At 41.0% G+C, this 18988-nt stretch overlaps 2 protein-coding genes across 2 annotated transcripts; both read left to right on the top strand.

The window, feature by feature from the left end:
* Positions 1-216: 216 nt before the first annotated feature.
* On the top strand, positions 217-1158 carry LOC100470296 (olfactory receptor 10K1). The gene has a single exon (XM_002927252.2). The coding sequence runs from the start codon at positions 217-219 to the stop codon at positions 1156-1158; it is 942 nt and encodes a 313-aa protein (XP_002927298.2).
* An 8400-nt stretch (positions 1159-9558) lies between these two features.
* Positions 9559-10500, top strand: LOC100471546 (olfactory receptor 10R2). The gene has a single exon (XM_002927257.4). The coding sequence runs from the start codon at positions 9559-9561 to the stop codon at positions 10498-10500; it is 942 nt and encodes a 313-aa protein (XP_002927303.2).
* The last annotated feature ends 8488 nt before the right edge of the window (positions 10501-18988 follow it).

Raw genomic sequence — 18988 nt, 5'->3', positions numbered from 1 at the left:
AGATACCGTGGACTTGGTCTTAAAGAAAGCCGCCTAAATGGCCGTCAGATCCTCTGTTGTATATTTAGCCTTAATTCTTTTCTTAGCAGACCTTTCTGAGGGGGAATGAGGGACTTGTCTGCCTCCAGACTTTGTGCTGAATTTCCCATAATTTCTACTCTCCTTCCAGGATCCTGGGCTCTGTCTCTGTCCCTGACTGTCCTGGGGGTGCTCTGCATGGAGCGGGGCAATGAGACCCTGGTGAGGGAGTTCACCTTCCTTGGCTTCTCTTCTCTGGCCGGGCTGCAGCGGCTGCTCTTCATTGCCTTCCTGCCCCTCTACCTGTTCACCCTGGGCACCAATGCCATCATCATTTCCACCATCATGCTGGACAGAGCCCTTCACACCCCCATGTACTTCTTCCTTGCTGTCCTCTCCTGCTCTGAGACCTGCTACACCTTCGTCATTGTACCCAAGATGCTGGTGGACCTGCTGGCCCAGAAGAAGGCCATCTCCTTCCTGGGCTGTGCCATCCAGATGTTCACCTTCCTCTTCCTTGGCTGCTCTCACTCCTTCCTGCTGGCGGCCATGGGTTATGACCGCTATGTGGCCATCTGTAACCCTCTGCGCTACACGGAGCTCATGGGACACCGGGTGTGTGTGGGACTAGTGGCTGTTGCCTGTGCCTGTGGCTTTACTATTGCACAGATTATCACCTCCCTGGTATTTCACCTGCCTTTCTGCTCTTCCAACCAGCTCCATCACTACTTCTGTGACATCTCCCCTGTCCTCCAGGTGGCATCCCATCATTCGCGCCTCAGTCAGTTGGTCATATTCATGATTGGGGTGTTTGTCTTGGTCATTCCCCTGCTACTTATCCTGGTCTCTTACATCCGCATCATTTCTGCCATTTTGAAGATCCCATCCTCCACCGGCAGGTACAAGGCCTTCTCCACCTGTGCCTCCCATCTCATTGTGGTAACTGTTCATTATGGTTGTGCCTCTTTTATCTACTTAAGGCCCAAGTCCAGCTACTCTTCAAGTCAGGACACCCTCATATCTGTGTCCTACACCATCCTCACTCCACTGTTCAATCCTATGATTTACAGTCTGAGGAATAAGGAGTTCAAGTCAGCTCTTCGAAGAGTAATGGGCCAGACTTCATATCCTATTAACTAAATTAATTCATTAAAATTAAATTTTAACTATTCGGTGAATTGTATGCCTTTTATGTGCCTTTTATTTTATCAATTGTACGCCTATATCCATTTCCTACTTTAGAGTTTAGTTATTTTATCTTTCAGCTGGCCATACGTTTTTATTAAGATTTCAACAATTTTTTACAATTTCATTTATTTATTTGAGAGAGAGAGAGAGGGAGGAGAATCAGAGGGAGAGGGACAAGCAGACTCCATCCTCAGGCTGGAGTCTGATGTGGGGCTTGAACCAACAACCCTGAGATCATGACCTAATCCAAAAGCAAGAGTCAGACAATGTACTGAGCATCCAAGCGCCCCAACATTTTGATAATTTTTGAGAAATTTTCTGATTGTTTCTTTTCTAATATCTTTAATTGTGCTTTTGTTGCAAGTAAGTATTTCACTTTATACAATCAAATCATTGGTTATTACTACTCTGAGGATTTGTCATTATCTCTAAGTTTTGTTTCCAATTTTTTCCTTTAGTGATATATTTTTTTCTAAGCATTTAAGTTTTTTGCATTGTATTCATATATCCAAAAGATTTTTTAACATTATGTGAGTTGAAGATTCAAATGGGTTTTTCTCTTTATCTTTTTTTTTTTTTTAAAGATTTTATTTATTTATGTGACAGAGAGACAGCCAGAGAGAGAGGGAACACAAGCAGGGGAGTGGGAGAGGAAGAAGCAGGCTCATAGCGGAGGAGCCTGATGTGGGGATCGATCCCCGAACGCCGGGATCACGCCCTGAGCTGAAGGCAGACGCCCCGATGACTGCGCTACCCAGGCTCCCCTCTCTGTATCTTGAAAGTATTTATTGAGTTACTATTGTATGTTGGGTTGAGATCATTTCATGTCTGAATATTTGTTGAAATTCTGTGAAATAATACAGTCACAGTGCCTTTTCTGAGGCATGACCCTGTGGTAATATCCTCTATTTCTTCTAAGAAAAATGACCTCTGTAGCCACTTTAATTTTTAGTCGATCATATATGGAATTTAGTGTTCTACAAAATTATTCATTTATTCTAGACATTCAAAATTCTTTGTAAAATTTGTACAAAATATTCTGATATTTGAAATTTTCTTAGAAATGATTATTTCCTGGGGCGCCTGGGTAGCGCAGTCGTTAAGCGTCTGCCTTCGGCTCAGGGCGTGATCCCGGCATTTCGGGATCGAGTCCCACATCGGGCTCCTCCGCTGGGAGCCTGCTTCTATCTCTCCCACTCCCCTGCTGTGTTCCCTCTCTCGCTGGCTTTCTCTCTGTCACATAAATAAATAAAATCTTTAAAAGAAAAAAAAGAAAGAAATGATTATTTCCTGTGTCATTTTATACTATGTATAGTTATCTTCACTTTTTTTTTTTTTTGGTATATATAGTGGTAGTTTGTTTTGTCTATTGTTGTGAAAGAACTTAACATAAGTGTGAATGAACAGATGCATTCTAGTGTTTTCCCCATACCATTGTTTTAAATTTTATTTGTATTATTCGACTTTTATTATTTGTATTTATTTGTATTTTATTTGTATTATTTTTCCTTTGAATTTTCCTTTAATTTGTTGTTCAATTTAACTTACTGATGCTTTCTACGTACTTTCATTTTTAAGTCATATGTATATACATATGTGTTAATTATATATATATACATATATAATTAATCTGTGAAATTTCCTCTCATCTCTGCTTTAAACTTAACCCACATATTCTGTTACATGGACTCTAATTGATATTATTTCCTGGAACTTATTTCATTTTGCTTTGCATTTCCTCTTTACCCAACAATTATTTCACAGATATTAAAAATCTTTAGTGGGAGAGCCTTTTTTTGTTGTTATTCATTGGATAGTGTATTACACCGGGATTGGGAATATTGTTTGTATTTTTATCACTTTGTGACCTTGGCTCAAGTTTTTATTGTGGTTTAATACCCAACCAATATTCATACATACTTCATGTGCCTTGAAAAGAATACGTGTACTCTCATTAGAACACAAATTCCAATAAATACCCATCAGATATACTTCACTATTTTGTTGCTTAAGCTTTCTAAATTCTTAGAGATATTTTTGTTTGAGCAGAATGGTTTATGAAAGTTATCCATTATTAGTGTGTCTCCTTGTGAACATTTTATAGTTTTTTTCTTATGAAGGTTGCACCGGTGTTTTTTGGGGGGATGCAAATTCATATCTAATTTCATTGTGAATTGTAATTGTGAACATTAAAAGTGGTTTTTTTTGTTACTGTCTTTTGTTGTTCATTGAATACTCCCGGTCTGAATGTTAAACTGTCAAATATCAAGATTCTTCCCTTGCTTGTTTGGTTTGTGAGTGCTAGGCATAATTTCCCATCTCTATATTTTAGTTTTTCTGAATCATTTCCATCAGTGCCTAGCATTTGCCCTATTTCCAGCCCATGTGTCTAGACTCACTGGGAGAGGGAATAAAGATGCAATCTGAAAATGGGAGGACATTCTACCAAAGGAGACATCTCAGCTAAAACCTGCCTATCCCAGGGCACCCCCACATTTTTCTTCATAACCCAAACTTACGTTGTTTATTTATTTATTGAACAAATACGAATCAGGCTCACGTTATATTCTAGGAGCAAGTATGTTTCCCATGAGTCTGAAACACTTACGCTGCCTCTGCCATTCTAATACTCTGTCCTTTGTTCATAACTTTCTTCCCCTCTTATGGATGTCAGAAAAGAGAATGCAAAATCTACACATTCCTCCAACCTGAGAATGAAAATTTAGAGTCATTAGGTAGGGAAACTCAAAGGAGGTCCTTCCACTGATGTTTTTTTCAACAAATCGTGTCCAGAAAACTTTCCCCTTTCTATGAGTCCCCAGAGAATTTTGAAGAGGAAACCAATGATCCCCATGGTATTAGAAAAGGTCTTCTCTTTGACCAACAAATTCTCTTAGTGTAATACCATAGTTCTACTTGCTAATTGGGGAGATTAACGGACAAGCATTGGGCACCATGTGGTAATTAGCTCCCTGTGGAGGTGGGGATCTCAGTTACCAACAAGGCATTGAGGCCATGCTGATGCAGAAAGGAAAAACACCCTTGGTGATGCTCATTGAGGCGTTAGCTAAACTGTACGTGGAGAAGAGGCACAGGTGATATTTTTCTACGGAGTCATGCTGACAGTTTCCTTGTATTGGTTCAGGCAGTTGATGGAAAATGAAAGAAGAACTCTGGTACATTATGACAAGGAAGACAATTTTGTCAAATTTTACCCAGAAAACTTCACAGAACTTTTGAGGGAGTGTCTGAGAATGAAGAGGCCTGCATGTCACTGGGCACTAGCACTCTGATTTGAAGGACTATAGATTTTTTATTTTTATTTAGGGACTTTGATTTCTTTATTGAGAAGACTAGTGACAATCCAGTCATTTCTTGTGTGTCAAAATTCGAATTGTTGAGTTTTCTCAGGAGTCAGTGACTTACTCCCCCCGGCCATGATCAGTAGTGGGAAATGTGATCAAATGTCAGAAAGGACAACTGGGTGGTGGAAATGGTGGGGAAAGAGATGGAGGTCAACAAGAAAGCAGGGCCACAGAGTCAGTTTGATTGTTTCATAGGAGGGGTATAGCATTCGATTTAGAAAGAAAGAAAGTGGGCACATGGGTGGCTCAGTCACTGAAGCATCTGACTCTTGATTTTGGCTTAGCTCGTGATCTCGGGGTTGTGGGATTGAGTCCTGTGTCAGGCTCCACACCTAGCAGGAGCCTGCTTCAGATTCTCTTTCACTCTATTCCTCTTCCCCTTCCCCCTTTAAAAAATAAATAAACAATAAGAAACATAAAGGAAGAACATGAAATTTATAGAGAACATGAAATGAGAGAGAACATACGCAGGGTTCTCACTGAGGAGAACATGGTGGTGCACAGGGAACCCGGCGGCTGTACAAGGAACTGATTCGGATCATTATTAATTAACTAATGGACTATTCAATGTATTTATTCATCAAGCACTTGTATATCATTAAGTTAAATATTGGGCTAAGTTTTGAGGATTCATGTGGAATAAGGTATGGTCTTTATTCTTGAGGTTTTCAAGTCTACTGGAGAGACAATCAGGACAACATAATTGGGACATAACAGGCTGAGTATTTTGATAAAAACACAGGAAACAATCCTGAAATATACTAAATGTTAACTATAGTAGAAAAGCAAACTCTCCCTGTAGAGATTAGAGAAAGTTCACTAACTGTTGTCTTTAAAAAAAAAAAAAAAGTGACTGATGGGTGGGCCCCAGATAAAGGCCAGAGAGTATTAGAGACTGAAAATTCCTCCTCCTTCTCTCTCTCTCTCTATACATATATATCTCTATCTCTCCATCTGTCTCTCTCCCTCCTTCTCTCTCTTTCTCCCTCTGTCTCTCTCTCCCTCCCTCTTTCCCTCTCTCTTTCCCCACTTCTCCCTCTCTAGCTCCCTCCTTCCATCTCTCTCCCTCTTTTACTCCTTCGCTCCCTCTCTCTGTCTCTCTCACTCTGCCTCACTCTCTCCCTCTCTTTCTTCTTCTCTCTCCCTCCCTCCCCCTTCTCTGTCAATTCACTGTTTCCACTTGTTTCTTTTTTTTTTTTAATTATATTCTGTTAGTCACCATACCGTACATCCTTGGTTTTTGATGTAAAGTTTGATGATTCATTAGTTGCGTATAACACCCAGTGCACCATGCAATACGTGCCCTCCTTACTACCCATCACCAGCCTATCCTATTCCCCCGCCCACCTCCCCTCTGAAGCCCTCAGTTTGTTTCTCAGAGTCCATAGTCTCTCATGCTTCATTCCCCCTTCTCATTACCCCCTTTCTTTATCCCTTTCTTCTCCTACCGATCTTTCTATTTCTTATGTTCCATAGATGAGAGAAACCATATGATAATTGTCTTTCTCTGCTTGACTTATTTCACTTAGCATTATCTCCTCCAGTGCCGTCCATGTTGCAGCAAATGTTGAGAANTTCTTTCTGATAGCTGAGTAATATTCCATTGTATATATGGACCACAGCTTCTTTTTTTTTTTTAAAGATTTTATTTATATTCAACAGAGATAGAGACAGCCAGTGAGAGAGGGAACACAAGCAGGGGGAGTGGGAGAGGAAGAAGCAGGCTCAGAGCGGAAGACCCTGATGTGGGGCTCGATCCCATAATTCTGGGATCACACCCTGAGCCAAAGGCAGACGCTTAACTGCTGTGCCACCAAGGCACCCCTGTGGACCACAACTTCTTAATCCAGTCATCTGTTGAAGAGCATCTTGGCTCCTTCCACGATTTACCTATTGTGGACAGAGCTGCTATGAACATTGGGGTGCATATGGCCCTCCTCTTCACTACGTCTGTATCTTTGGGGTAAACACCCAGTAGTGCAATGGCCCTGAGCCAAAGGCAGACGCTTAACTGCTGTGCCACCAAGGCACCCCTGTGGACCACAACTTCCTGTACCAACTTGCATTCCCACCAACAATGTAGGAGGGATCCCCTTTCTCCACATCCTTTCCAGCAATTGTTGTTTCCTGCGTTGTCAATTTTTGCCATTCTAACTGACATAAGGTGGTATCTTAGTGTGGTTTTGATTCCACTTGTTAAGAAGACAATTAAATTACCCAATTCTCCTTTTTATTTATCCTTTCTCCTTATTTTCCCAAAGCTTTTCTCTATACCTGTAACGCCTTTCCTTCCAAATTCTTCTGTTCACCAAATATTTTATGCAGCATCCTCAACCAGGTTTAAGGAGAACCAAAGGTTTTGGGTTTTTTTTTTTTGTTTTTTAATAGGGAATTTATTATCAAATTTCAGTTCCTTCATAGGTTCCAAGGATGACTCTGAAAAAGTAGGTGATGTCTTGTGAGTGCTGTGGGGGACGGTCACAGAATGGTCACCCAGTAACATGGTCTTTCTTTCCTCTCCAAACAAACCCCAACCCTCCCTGGATAACAGGTCACTGCTTTTTCTGGGGATGGTCTTATGAAAGAACAAACTCAAAGGATGGAGACCAGGACACTGGAAAGCTGGAGATGACATCTCACGTAGAGCGCCAGTGGGGACTCTGTTCCAGTCAAAAGCGCGGTGCGTATTCCTTACTTATAAAGTTTAGAGGTGGGCAATTCAAAGATACTAAAATAGGAGTGAAAGCTCCTGATTGTAGTCCCATTTTAAAATTTTGCTGTCCCTCTGTCGAAGCAAAAGAACAAACAATGATAGAAGTTTTGTTATTTGCAAACGTCTTTAAGACTAGCAGTGCAATTAAGTTAAAATTTAAAAGTTTGTCTAGTTGAGATAATGGAGGAAACGTTGTGATCATTGGAAAAGCAGCAATTTTTAATGAATCCTTTGTCTCTGCATGTAGAGAATGACATTGGAGAGATTTTTTTTTAATCCCAAAATGTTAAAGCAGAAGGTTAATATTCTACGTCAAATGAATATTAAGGGAACAAGTTTGGAAAACCCCTGAAATCAAACCTCCTGGGTATTCTGAAATAATTTGGAAGAAACCCTGGGATTATGGGTCATTTATTTTTTTCAACAAGCTTTCAAGCGCCTGGTATATACTAGACACTGCTGTATGTCTGGTAACTGACACGTCGTGAAGTCAAAGAGAACCGCCGAAGGTTGGTGACGACTGAGATTCTGGCATTTGCTGAGGAAACCAAGAGAAAGTGACCATACAGCTCAAGTAGGCAGTTGCCGAGAGGAGTCAGTGTGTACATGTTACTTTAACTGAGTAATTTAATTTAAATTTAAAGAATGTCACATTAAAAGAAGAAAAAGAACATCGACCACAAACAGAGCATGGATGATTTCCAGATTTAGAAGGTAGGCTAAAAAAATGCCGTGGTTGTTCAAAGTTCCTCAACACTAAAGCGCATGTGAAGGAACGTAGAGTGGCAGTTATGTGTGGAAAGTTACATTTGGGAGAAGTATGAGACACAGAGTATGATTGCTTTAACTCTGTACATAATTAAGGGTCGTTTAGTTTCGTTAATAAGGTTAGGATTTGTCCTGTGAAGGAAAACTCTGTAGCCATAGTGGAGGACGGTTTAGAGTGGAATGAGATATAATCCAGGCAGTCTGTCTGTCATGCTCTTGGAGAAGTCCAGACAAGAGCTAATTTCTTACAAAAAAGAAGAAAGGATCCTGGAAGTATTGTAGAACAAAAATAGATTGCATATGGAGGATGAGAAAAATCATGTGTTTAAACATGCCTCAGGAATTTAGAGCTCATACGATGAGGAGGATTTTGAAACTTTTTATTGAGAAGAAACAGATCGTTTTGATTTAAAATATATATAATCTGGGGCGCCTGGGTGGCACAGCGGTTGGGCATCTGCCTTCGGCTCAGGGCGTGATCCCGGGGTCCTGGGATCGAGCCCCACATCAGGCTCCTCCTCTGCAGGCCTGCTTCTTCCTCTCCCACTCCCCCTGCTTGTGTTCCCTCTCTCACTGGCTGTCTCTATCTCTGTCGAATAAATAAATAAAAAATCTTTTAAAAAAAATATATATATATAATCTAGCACCAGCGACAATAACTTATTAGAAGCATTAAGGAAAGTATCCGAGCCTCCCTGCTCAAGAATTCAGATACAGATCATGGGAAAGATGGTCCGTTGAATCTCCAAGTCAGGTATATCAAGGAGAAGACGTGCAACCCAATGGGCACCCAGCAAATGCTGACTCAAAACTATATTCTTCCAGCCATGTGTTTTCTGCAGGTGGACTCAGGCTTACTGTCCTACAAGGGTGTGGAGAGGAGTCATAAAACTAGTTCTAAGACAGAAGCAGTAGTTCTAAACCAAATTAAGCTTTAATGGATGACTGCATGGAAATGGGGTTAACAGTAATGAAAAGGAACTGTATCTCAAAAGCCAGCAACACAAAGACAGACAAAGAGGGTTTCCCTAGATGACGAATGTATTAAAAGTGGGTGAGAGGTAGATACTCAGACATTGGTGCTGTTGCTAATGGAATATATGTATTAGCAGTGCGGATAAAACTGACCACGGAAAATCATAACATAGTTTCTTTTGAATATTAGATCACCAAAGAAGTAAGTGGAGAGTATGTAAGTCTGCAAGAGTGGAGTGGGGCGGGGGGCGAAAGGATAGGCTTTATGTGAGCCAATATTGTGCCTTTGTGGGAACACTTACCCCAAATTCACTGCTAAAACATTGGCAGAGAAACAGCACCGTAGGTACATATTAATTTAGGATAATTTTTGGTTAATTTAGAATCCTTTTTTCTCTTTCTTTCCAGTTGTTTCTCATTCACACCAGACTGGTGCTGGCTCCATTATGAAGGGTAAGTCTCTCTGACTCCTCCATCCCAGAGGTCCCTGGAACTGATCACACTGGCTTTGTTCTGTGGCGTCCACTCTCCATGGCCAATTCGTCCCAGGTCACTGAGTTCCTACTGCTGGGTTTCTCCAGCTTCGGTGAATTGCAGCCTGTCCTCTTCGTGCTCTTTCTCTGCCTGTACCTGATCATCCTGAGTGGAAACCTCACCATCATCTCCGTCATGCGCCTGGACCGCAGCCTCCACACACCCATGTACTTCTTTCTTTGTGTCCTTTCAACCTCTGAAGTCTTCTACACAATCGTTATCCTGCCCAAGATGCTTGTCAGCCTGCTCTCTGTCCTCAGGACACTCTCCTTCACGGGCTGTGCCACCCAGATGTTCTTCTTCCTCGGCTTTGCTGTCACCAACTGCTTGCTTCTGGGAGTTATGGGTTATGACCGCTACACCGCCATCTGCCAGCCTTTGCGCTACCGCATTCTCATGAACTGGAGGGTGTGTGGACAGCTGGCAGCAATGTGTATTTTTAGTGGCTTCCTAATATCTCTGGCGGGAACAACTTTGGTCTTCAGCCTCCCTTTTTGTGGGTCCAACAAGGTCAACCACTACTTTTGTGACATCTCACCGGTTATCCGACTCGCCTGTGCTGAAACCTACATCAATGAGCTGATCATCTTCATCTGTGGCATCTTGGTGCTCGTTGTGCCCTTGATCTTCATCTGCATCTCTTATGGCTTCATTGTCCATACCATCCTGAAGATCCCATCCACTGAGGGCAAGCGGAAAGCCTTCTCCACTTGTGTGTCCCATCTTATTGTGGTCATTGTCCACTACGGCTGTGCGTCTTCTGTCTACCTGCGGCCCTCAGCCAAATATTCATCAGGCAAAGACAGGCTGGTGACAGTGACCTATACGGTCATCACCCCCCTGTTAAACCCAATGGTATACAGCCTTAGGAACAAAGATGTACAGGTGGCCATTCGGAAAATAATTGGAAAGCCTGCGGTTTCTCTTAAGACTTTATAGTTAGAATGTTTTCAACGGTACACACACATTCGGGCCAAATGTGTCACTAAGTATTCAAGTCATAATAGTTCCTGGTAATATCTGTCGATATGAGTGTGTGGCCTTGGATGACTTCTTTGATGTCGCAGGATCTAAATGTTCTGTTATCAAAGCAGGCATGATAATACATTCCCTCCAGGCTGTTGTAAAGATTAAAGGAGACTGCACAGTGTCTGTCACTAAAGGTTAGCTCTCCTCCTCCCCCTTTCCTCCTCATGATTTATAGTTCTCCAAAGGCTCTTAAAAACCTTTATCTCTTGCTCTAGCTTCAGTTTGTTTGCCCCAAAGTTCTGACTGTACTCTTGGTTTAAGGTTATGTCCAGCTTAAAAGGAGGTGCTCGAGGCTGAAGGGGGCTCAGACACAGGGGCGTGACATGGTGGGGAAATCATTTACTGCTCTAGGAATTAGAGAGTTTCTGTCCGACACCGGTTAAGTCATGACTTTAAGAAAGTCACGAGATTGTTCTCTGAATCTGAACTTTAAAACATGGAAAATAAAGATAGTATAATTTTCCTTTTCTATTTCACAGTTTTTGTTTGTATCTAACGGATAAGATGAAAGAAAGCACATGTAAAATGTACAACTGCACAGAGTGTAAGCTCGTATCAATCAAGGCTTTGCACATCTTTGCAAGGACCTTTTATTCTTCCAATTCTCTAAAACGGTATTTCCAGGTGCCTTTTCTGACTACCCCTTTGAACTGCTTGTTATGTAACATAGAAGATATGCTACATGAATGAGTGGGGAAAAATCTACCATCCGGTCCCCGGAAAAAAGCTGGAGGAGAGGTCTCCATGGCATTCCACACTGAATCCGTTAAGGAGAGGGACCTACCCAGTTTCAAAGTGTCATCAGACTCTGTGCTTTGAGAGAGAATGACTCTGGTGGCCATCTTGTCCCACATGTCCCCTGTACATCTGGTTCTTCCTCAATACCTCCCAGGGAACGCATCCTGTGCTGACCCGGTACGTGTTCCTCCCCTTGTTCTAGCAGATACTTGCCTTCCTCTGATTTTCACGCTCTCTGTCTCTCACATCATACACTGACTCCCATCTTGGCTCACAGGTGTTGGAGGTGTTACCACACTGGGACTTTCCCCATTACCTACATGACCTGAATCTCAGACACCTTGTCTTCTTGTATATGGCACTCTGGACGCACTGGAGCACATGAATATTCTCTTTGAAGCATAATGAATGAAAGTGAAGTTCATATTTCACATGTGACTCTATTTCCAAGTAAAATGTAGCCACATTCTCTCTTGTTAAGTTTGTTTAGATTTTCAAATTAAAGTGTATAATCATCAATAATGCTCTTATATTTAAAATTATTACCTCTATTTCTAGTTTTGTCTCCCATTTTTCAGGTTTTGGGTTAAGTCTTTTTATATTATTTTCATTCTTAATCGTTAAATAATTAAGGCATTTAAAGCACTGCATATCTCTGTAAGCATGCCATGAGCCATCTCCATTAATTCATTCTGTTCTTTTTTATTTCCTCCCTAACATGTTTGCAATTGTCATTTATTGCCCAAATATTTTTTAGGAACAAGTATTTGTCTATTTATTAAAGATATTTCCTTGCTACTGTTTAAATAATTTCTGTTATTTATTTATAGTTTTGTGTGTGTGTTAGTGACAGAATGTGACTGTTACGAGTTCTGTTTTTAGAATTCATTGCATTTTATTTTTTTTTCCAAATTTCTTCCCTATGAAATACTTTTATTTAGATTAACATAATATCATATTATGGATAGTACCTTAATTTTGTAATTAAACCATCTTAGTATGTGAGATCATGATTTGTTTTGTGTGTACATGTTTTGTCATGGTTTCATTGGGCTCATTTCAAATACTTCACAATTTTATTTCTAGCAATACTGATTGATGAATTTTGTTACGAAATCTATTTTTTAAATGCTAAATAAACTTTTTGAGATTCCACACACACATTTTATTCCAAAACCCACTAAAATAATGAACACAAAAGCACTCAACAAGAAGTAAACAGGAGAGGATAATACAGCAAGGATAAAAAATAAAAAGTTATAGAGGCAAAAAAAAAAAATGATTCTAACCAGAAGGGACAAAGCTGAACGTCGGGAAACCTGCACAAGGTGGGAAACCCACCAAAAGCAAACCAGGTCCTAGCACAGAGCTGTGGCTGGACATCCTCTCACACTCGAGCCTCCCCAGGGCTGCGGAGAAGAGCAAGATTGGTTAATGTCTCAGGGAGGAACACAACTTCTGAGCCGGCGCTGCTCAGATCACCTGCAGGAAGGACCTTCCTTCTCCTTTCCCATTTCATCATAAGCCAATACTTCAGTAAAGCACAATAAAAATGCTATGTGAAATAAGTCAGAGAAAGACAAATACCATACGATCTCACTCATATGTGGAATTCAAGAAAGAAAACAGATGAACATGTGGGAAGGAGGAAAAGAGAAAAAGGAGAGAGGGAAACAAGCCATAAGAGACTCCTAAGGAGAGAGAACACACTGAGGGTTGATGGAGGGAGGTGGGTGGGGGATGGGCTGGATGGGGGATGGGCATTAAGGAGGGCACCTGTTGTGATGAGCCCTGGGTGTTGTATGTAAGTAATGAATCACTGGGTTCTACTCCAGAAACCGATATTGCACTGTATGTTCACTGCCTAAAACTTTAATTAAAAAACAAATAAATTAAGTATTAGAGAAATGAAAGGAAAAGCCTCTGATACCCTATTCTCTCTATAAAAGGTGTGTGTGCACTGGTGGGCTGTCTCAGTAACGTTACATTCTGTAACAGCTGCTCATTATGTTGCATTCGTACCCATCTCATCCCAAGTCAATAGCAAAGAGCTCAAGAGACCAGACCACGGACTCTCGTCTGATAGCGCTGCTTTCTATTTCTTCCAACCGGGGGGAGCCCTGGGGGGTTTCCTTTCTGGAGCAGGCGGCACAGCGGGAGCTGTGCTTGAAGCAGGGGTGAGTGTGAGTGTGATCCTGCTGGCAGCACAGAAGTTCACTGGCTTCTCCCCACCTCGGCTCCCAGAAGGTGACAGCTCCCTTAAACAAGTCCCTTAGGAAACAGGACAATCTCTTTCCACCAGCAGTGACTGGAATTTAGGGGTGACCTCAACAAAATGAGTGACTTTGCTCTGCCTGGCTCTCCTCCTACAGGGAGCCCACCAGTCTTAGGTACACCCACACACAGAGAGCTTCTAGCAAGCTTTTCAGCGCCACAGTCCAGAATATTTGAACATCCAAGGCTTGCCAGACATTTGAAGAAGGCTTGAATGTGAAACACGGAGGTCAATACATAACAGCAAAATATTTCCAGAGGAAATATAAAAATGCAGAGAACATATTATCGTGAATACCTTCACATAAAAGAAATTGGATTCATGAAAGGACAGTGTATCAGGTCCACTTTCTATGGAAGCAAAACCCACCAACAGAAAAGTGTACAAATCGTGATTGGCACAGCAATGAATTTTCACAGAATGACCCTAACTGGGTCAAAACTGGAATATCACAAACACCTTGTTGCTCGGTGTTGTCCAGCAGAGACAGCTCCTGTGCTTCTCATGTCATGCCTCGGTGCTTGGCTGCCTCCTAACCGGGTAAGGATGGAATTCTGGAGGATGCATTCTCTGGAATTATTTTCATGCTATCTCTAGTCCTCCCTCTTTCATATCTGCTTTTCCTGTTGGTGGCCTTATCCATCACGTCTATTCCGGCATATGCACTCCCAAGTGTAGACTTCATTTATGAAGTGGTTTTTTGTTCATTTCTAGAGGCTTCCTGATCTCTGCCTTCGCTTTCCAAGACTACTCTTCCTCTAATCACTCATAACTGAAATCTTTTAAATTCTGATCTTTGCTAGTATTTTGCACATTCTATCACTTCTTTAATTCCTTTCAGTTTATTCTGAAATACTGGGTAGGCGTTTCCATCTGTTTCATGGACGAATCTTCCAGGCTCTTTCAAGGTGAGCTCTCCAGGAAGCCCACTCTGAGAGGGCGTGGCATGTAGGGTGGTTAGTAGTAAATGCATGGGATTCACACCCGTGGGATGGCAGTCTTGGGCAGAGAAGATGGTCATGCTGGAGGGACTCCCGGGGTCAGCATCAGCCGCCCTGGAAGTGAGCTCGGTAGTACAATGACCATTCAGAGGGGCCCTGTTTTGGGCCAAGATGGCCAGAACTTCATGAACCCACATCAGTCAATATTTGGGTGTGGGTCGCCGTGAGAAAGACTGTTACTTAGGGTGAGGTGTCCATGTTGCCAATGAAATGCCTGGAGGGACAGAGAGCTGAAGCCTCCCCCACCCACAGCATGGCCCCCACTGGGTCAGTGAGCCTTTATGTGGGGGAGAAACTGTATCCGGATTGTCACTATGCAGGCAAACCACGAATTCCACCAAGGGTCTTGTTCTGTTGGGTTTTCCCGTGTAATAACTGTGGGTGAGCTGACTGTGATTTGTCTGAGCTAATCTGTGTGAGACTGGCTTCCCTGCCCTCGCAGAGGGGAGGCTGGGCCACCATTCACCCCTAGCCTTGGAGCTGGATCTCCTCTTGTGCTTCTCTTATCCAACTGTTAACGGAGACCGTACGCTTTCCCCGCCTTCGATGATGTTCTCAGGTTGGCCAACTGATGTTTAGGTTCTTACCATTGACAGTTGTTTTTTCTTCTTGTTCTTCCGATGCTAGGACTATCAGAAGAATAATCAGTCTTTTCCTCTGCTTTCTCTTTTATAATTTTTAATATCGTATTTTGAGTTTCTTGAGTATGTTTTGTTGATTCAATTCTTTAAAATGTGGCCATGGGGAATTTAACTTCCCTATTGCATTCACTCCTCCCTTAACTTATTTTTAAATTGAGAAATAATTTGCATAAATAAAATTCAAGTATTTTAAGTGTAAGTTATTTGTGAGTTTTTGAAAATACATTCACCTACTTAATCACCACAGCAATCAAAAAATAAAACAGTTCTATCACCCCAAATATTATTCCGTGCCACTTTCCAGCTGGCTTCCTGCCTTGAGACAACACAGTATTGATTTCTCTTGTTTTCTGGCTTATATTGAGCTATACCGGCATATAGCATTGTGTAAGATAACAGTGTGTAACGTAACAATGGTACACGCGTATATTGTGCAGTGATCACCGCAGTCAGGTCAGCTAACATCTGCATCTCCTCACCAATTATCTTTTGTGTACGTGTGGAGAGAACATTTAAGATCTACTCTCTTGGCCACTTTCAAGTCTATAATACAACAGTGTTGTTAACTAAGGTCATCACGCTCTACCTTAGACCCCAGAACTTACTCATCTTACCACCACAAGTGTGTGCCCTTTGACCAGCATCTCCCACGCTCCCCCCCCCACCCCAGCAACCACCATCCTACTCTCTGTGGTTACGAGTTCAGCTCTTTGACACTCCACATATAAGTGAGGTCATACAGTATTTACCTTTCTCTGTCTGACTTATTTTGTTAAGCATAATGTCCTCAAGTTCCATCCACGTTGCTGCAAATGGCAGGATTTCCTTCTTTATTATTACTGAAAAACCAATCGCATGGCATTCTGTTCTTTCATTGCTGCATAGGCTTCTCTTATATGAATATGCAAAAATATACTTACGCATTTATCTGTTGATAGACATTTGGGTTGTTGCCTTTTATTGGCTATTATGATTACATCTGCCATGAACATAATTTGTAAAGGTCTTTTGTGGACATTTGCTTTTATTCCTCTCTTATGTCTGGGAAGATATATATTTAATTCTATAAGATGCCGCCCAGTGTTTTTCAAAGCAGTTGTGCCACATGATACTCCCTCCAGTTGCTTCAAATTCTTCCCAACTTTTGGTACTGCCAGGTGTTTTGCTTTGCTTTTGTTTTTGTTTTTGTTTTCTAAATATATTAGTCATTCTGGTGGGGTAAGTAGTCTCTCATTTAGTTTTATTTTGTATTACCGTGATATCTAATTGTTGAATTCTAGGACTTATTTATAAACACTGTATTAAAGTTGTTTGTAAGATACATGTATTGTGAATATTCTCCCCAAGTCCATAGATTGCATTTCTGTTTTCTCAATAATGAGAGTGAGCTTTTTAATTTTGATTAAATTTACTCGTAAATCTATTTTTGTTTTGTTTTGTTTTGTTTAGTGCTTCTTGGGTCTTGTCTAAGAAACATTTTCCTAAACCAGGGTGAAGGAAAGCTCCTCTCACACTTGCTTCTAGCAGCTTTCCAGCATTAGCTTTCATATGAGGTGTTGGGTTCATTTATGTTTCCTCTCTTAACCGAAGAGATGAAGACATAGTTTATATATAATAAAAGACATCCACTTTAAGTGTATGGTCTTCTGTGTTGTGACAAATATGTATACCCATGTACTTACCACCATGATCAATATAAAACATTTCCATCACCCTGAAATTGTCCACATGCCTCCTCCCGATCAGTCCCCTAGACCACCACTGCTCTGACAATACTAGAAATCCAAATGAATAGAATCACATAGTATGTAATTTTTGCGTTTTGGCCTCTTCTGTTGACCATATTTTTGAAATTTATCCACGCTGTGCGTGACCTTGGAGTCCATTCTTTTTGTTCCGTTGTGTAAATACAACGGCAGCGTGTCTCTGCAGGCACCCGGCGGTGGGCATGTAACTGTTTTTAGCCCGTAGGTACAGAGCCTCACAAACATTTGTGTGCACCTATTTTCATAATGCATGGAGTTTTTTCATTCTGTTAGCAAATATCTAGGTGTGGAACTGAGGAGTCGTGTAGTAAATAGATGTCAACTTTCTAAGAGTCTCCCCGACAATTTGGCAAAGCACTTTGCCGTCTCACTCTCTCCACAGCCACATATGAGAGTTACCAGTTACTTACCATCCTCAACACAACCTCAGTCTTAAATGATGCAGTTTTGTTGTTTTTTTTTTTTCAGATAATGTATTTTCAGTTCTTTTTTTTTTTTTTGGTTCTTTTTCTGTAGTTTCTATTTCCCCTCTGAGACTTGTTATACGTCCCATTGCATATACCCGTTGCAAGCATATTTTACTTGATATCATTGGACACAGTTGCCACAGCTGTTTTAAAATCTTGGCCTCCCAATTTCAACATTGAATTCCATCTCATTAGGTCTCCATTGGCTGCCTCCTTTCCTGAGAATGGCCATATTTTTCTGGTTCTGTTTAGGTAAAATAATTTTGGATTGAAGTGTGACTTGGTAAATATTATGTTGTAGAGACTCTGTTATAAGAATTTGACAATTGTTGGTGTTTTTAGCTTTAGTAGGCAAGTAACTTGGTTGGACTAAAACTGAAAATTTGTTCCCTTGGGTGGTGGTTCAAATGTCTGTTTAAGCCTTTCACACTCTGGGCTGCTTTGAGTCTTGCCCACACAGACGTGCTTCGGAGATCGGCAGACATTTGGGCAGAACATACATGTAGAATGAATCTCTCTCTCTGGCTGTTCCATTTCCAGGATTCTATCCTCACCTGTCAGCATTCCGGTCACCTTAAACTCTATTTCCTGGTTCTTTGTGCCAGAAAGCCTGTTGGTTTCCTTTTTGAGTTTTAATCTTTTTACAAACAATGCTGACTCTGGCCTTCGTTAAAACTGAAAGTTGTATCAAAGAGAAGCTTCTCCTGTGTACTTACCTTCTTCCAGGTGTTGACTACACACTAGACCTGCCTGCTGTCATCCTATCTTAGTCCCTTCATATTGCTGCCCTTTGTGTTTGGGTTTTTTTCCAGATTTTGTAGTAGAAATCTTCAGGAAGGTTGATCTAGTAGGCACTTACTCAGTGAGACCAGAAGTAGAATTTCTACTCCCCTTTACTTTTATGAAACTTTTAACCCCATGATTTAAAAAGAATATTTTATTTAATATTTTCCCTAATTAACTACTTAATCATTGATTCAGTTGGAAATTAATACAGGAAACAGGAAATTATATAAGTATTTTTCAAAGAAAATTTAATTCAAGTAACTATAAATTATTGGAAAGTTTGAAAGGATCAAGAGTCTGTCACTGGCTGTTATATGCAACTAATGAATCACGGAACTTTACATCCAAAACCAGGATGTACTGTATGGTGACTAACATAATGCAATAAAAAATATTATTATAAAAAAATAAAAATAAAGAGTCTTTCACTGGAATTATTGATTCAAGAACACAGGACAATAGCTGAAATCTCTAGCCAAGGAAATGCTGCTGCTGTCACAATTTCACTGCTTTCTCTCAATACAACACTTGGGAGCAGAAACTGAGTCTAATTCCTACAATATACTCAAATCCTTACCATTTTGTTTCTCTGTACAAGCAATGTAAAAAGAAAAAGATGACCTCAGTTTTTCTTCCTGTTTTCAGTGCCATGAAGAAAACTGCAGGTAGAGGGTGAAAGTGAAATAGAGGAGAGCTAGAAAAATTGTCTGATGACATGATGGTC

Source organism: Ailuropoda melanoleuca, chromosome 8 (assembly GCF_002007445.2).
Source record: "Ailuropoda melanoleuca isolate Jingjing chromosome 8, ASM200744v2, whole genome shotgun sequence".
NCBI classification, from domain to species: domain Eukaryota; kingdom Metazoa; phylum Chordata; class Mammalia; order Carnivora; family Ursidae; genus Ailuropoda; species Ailuropoda melanoleuca.
This window is presented reverse-complemented; position numbering and strand designations above follow the sequence as displayed.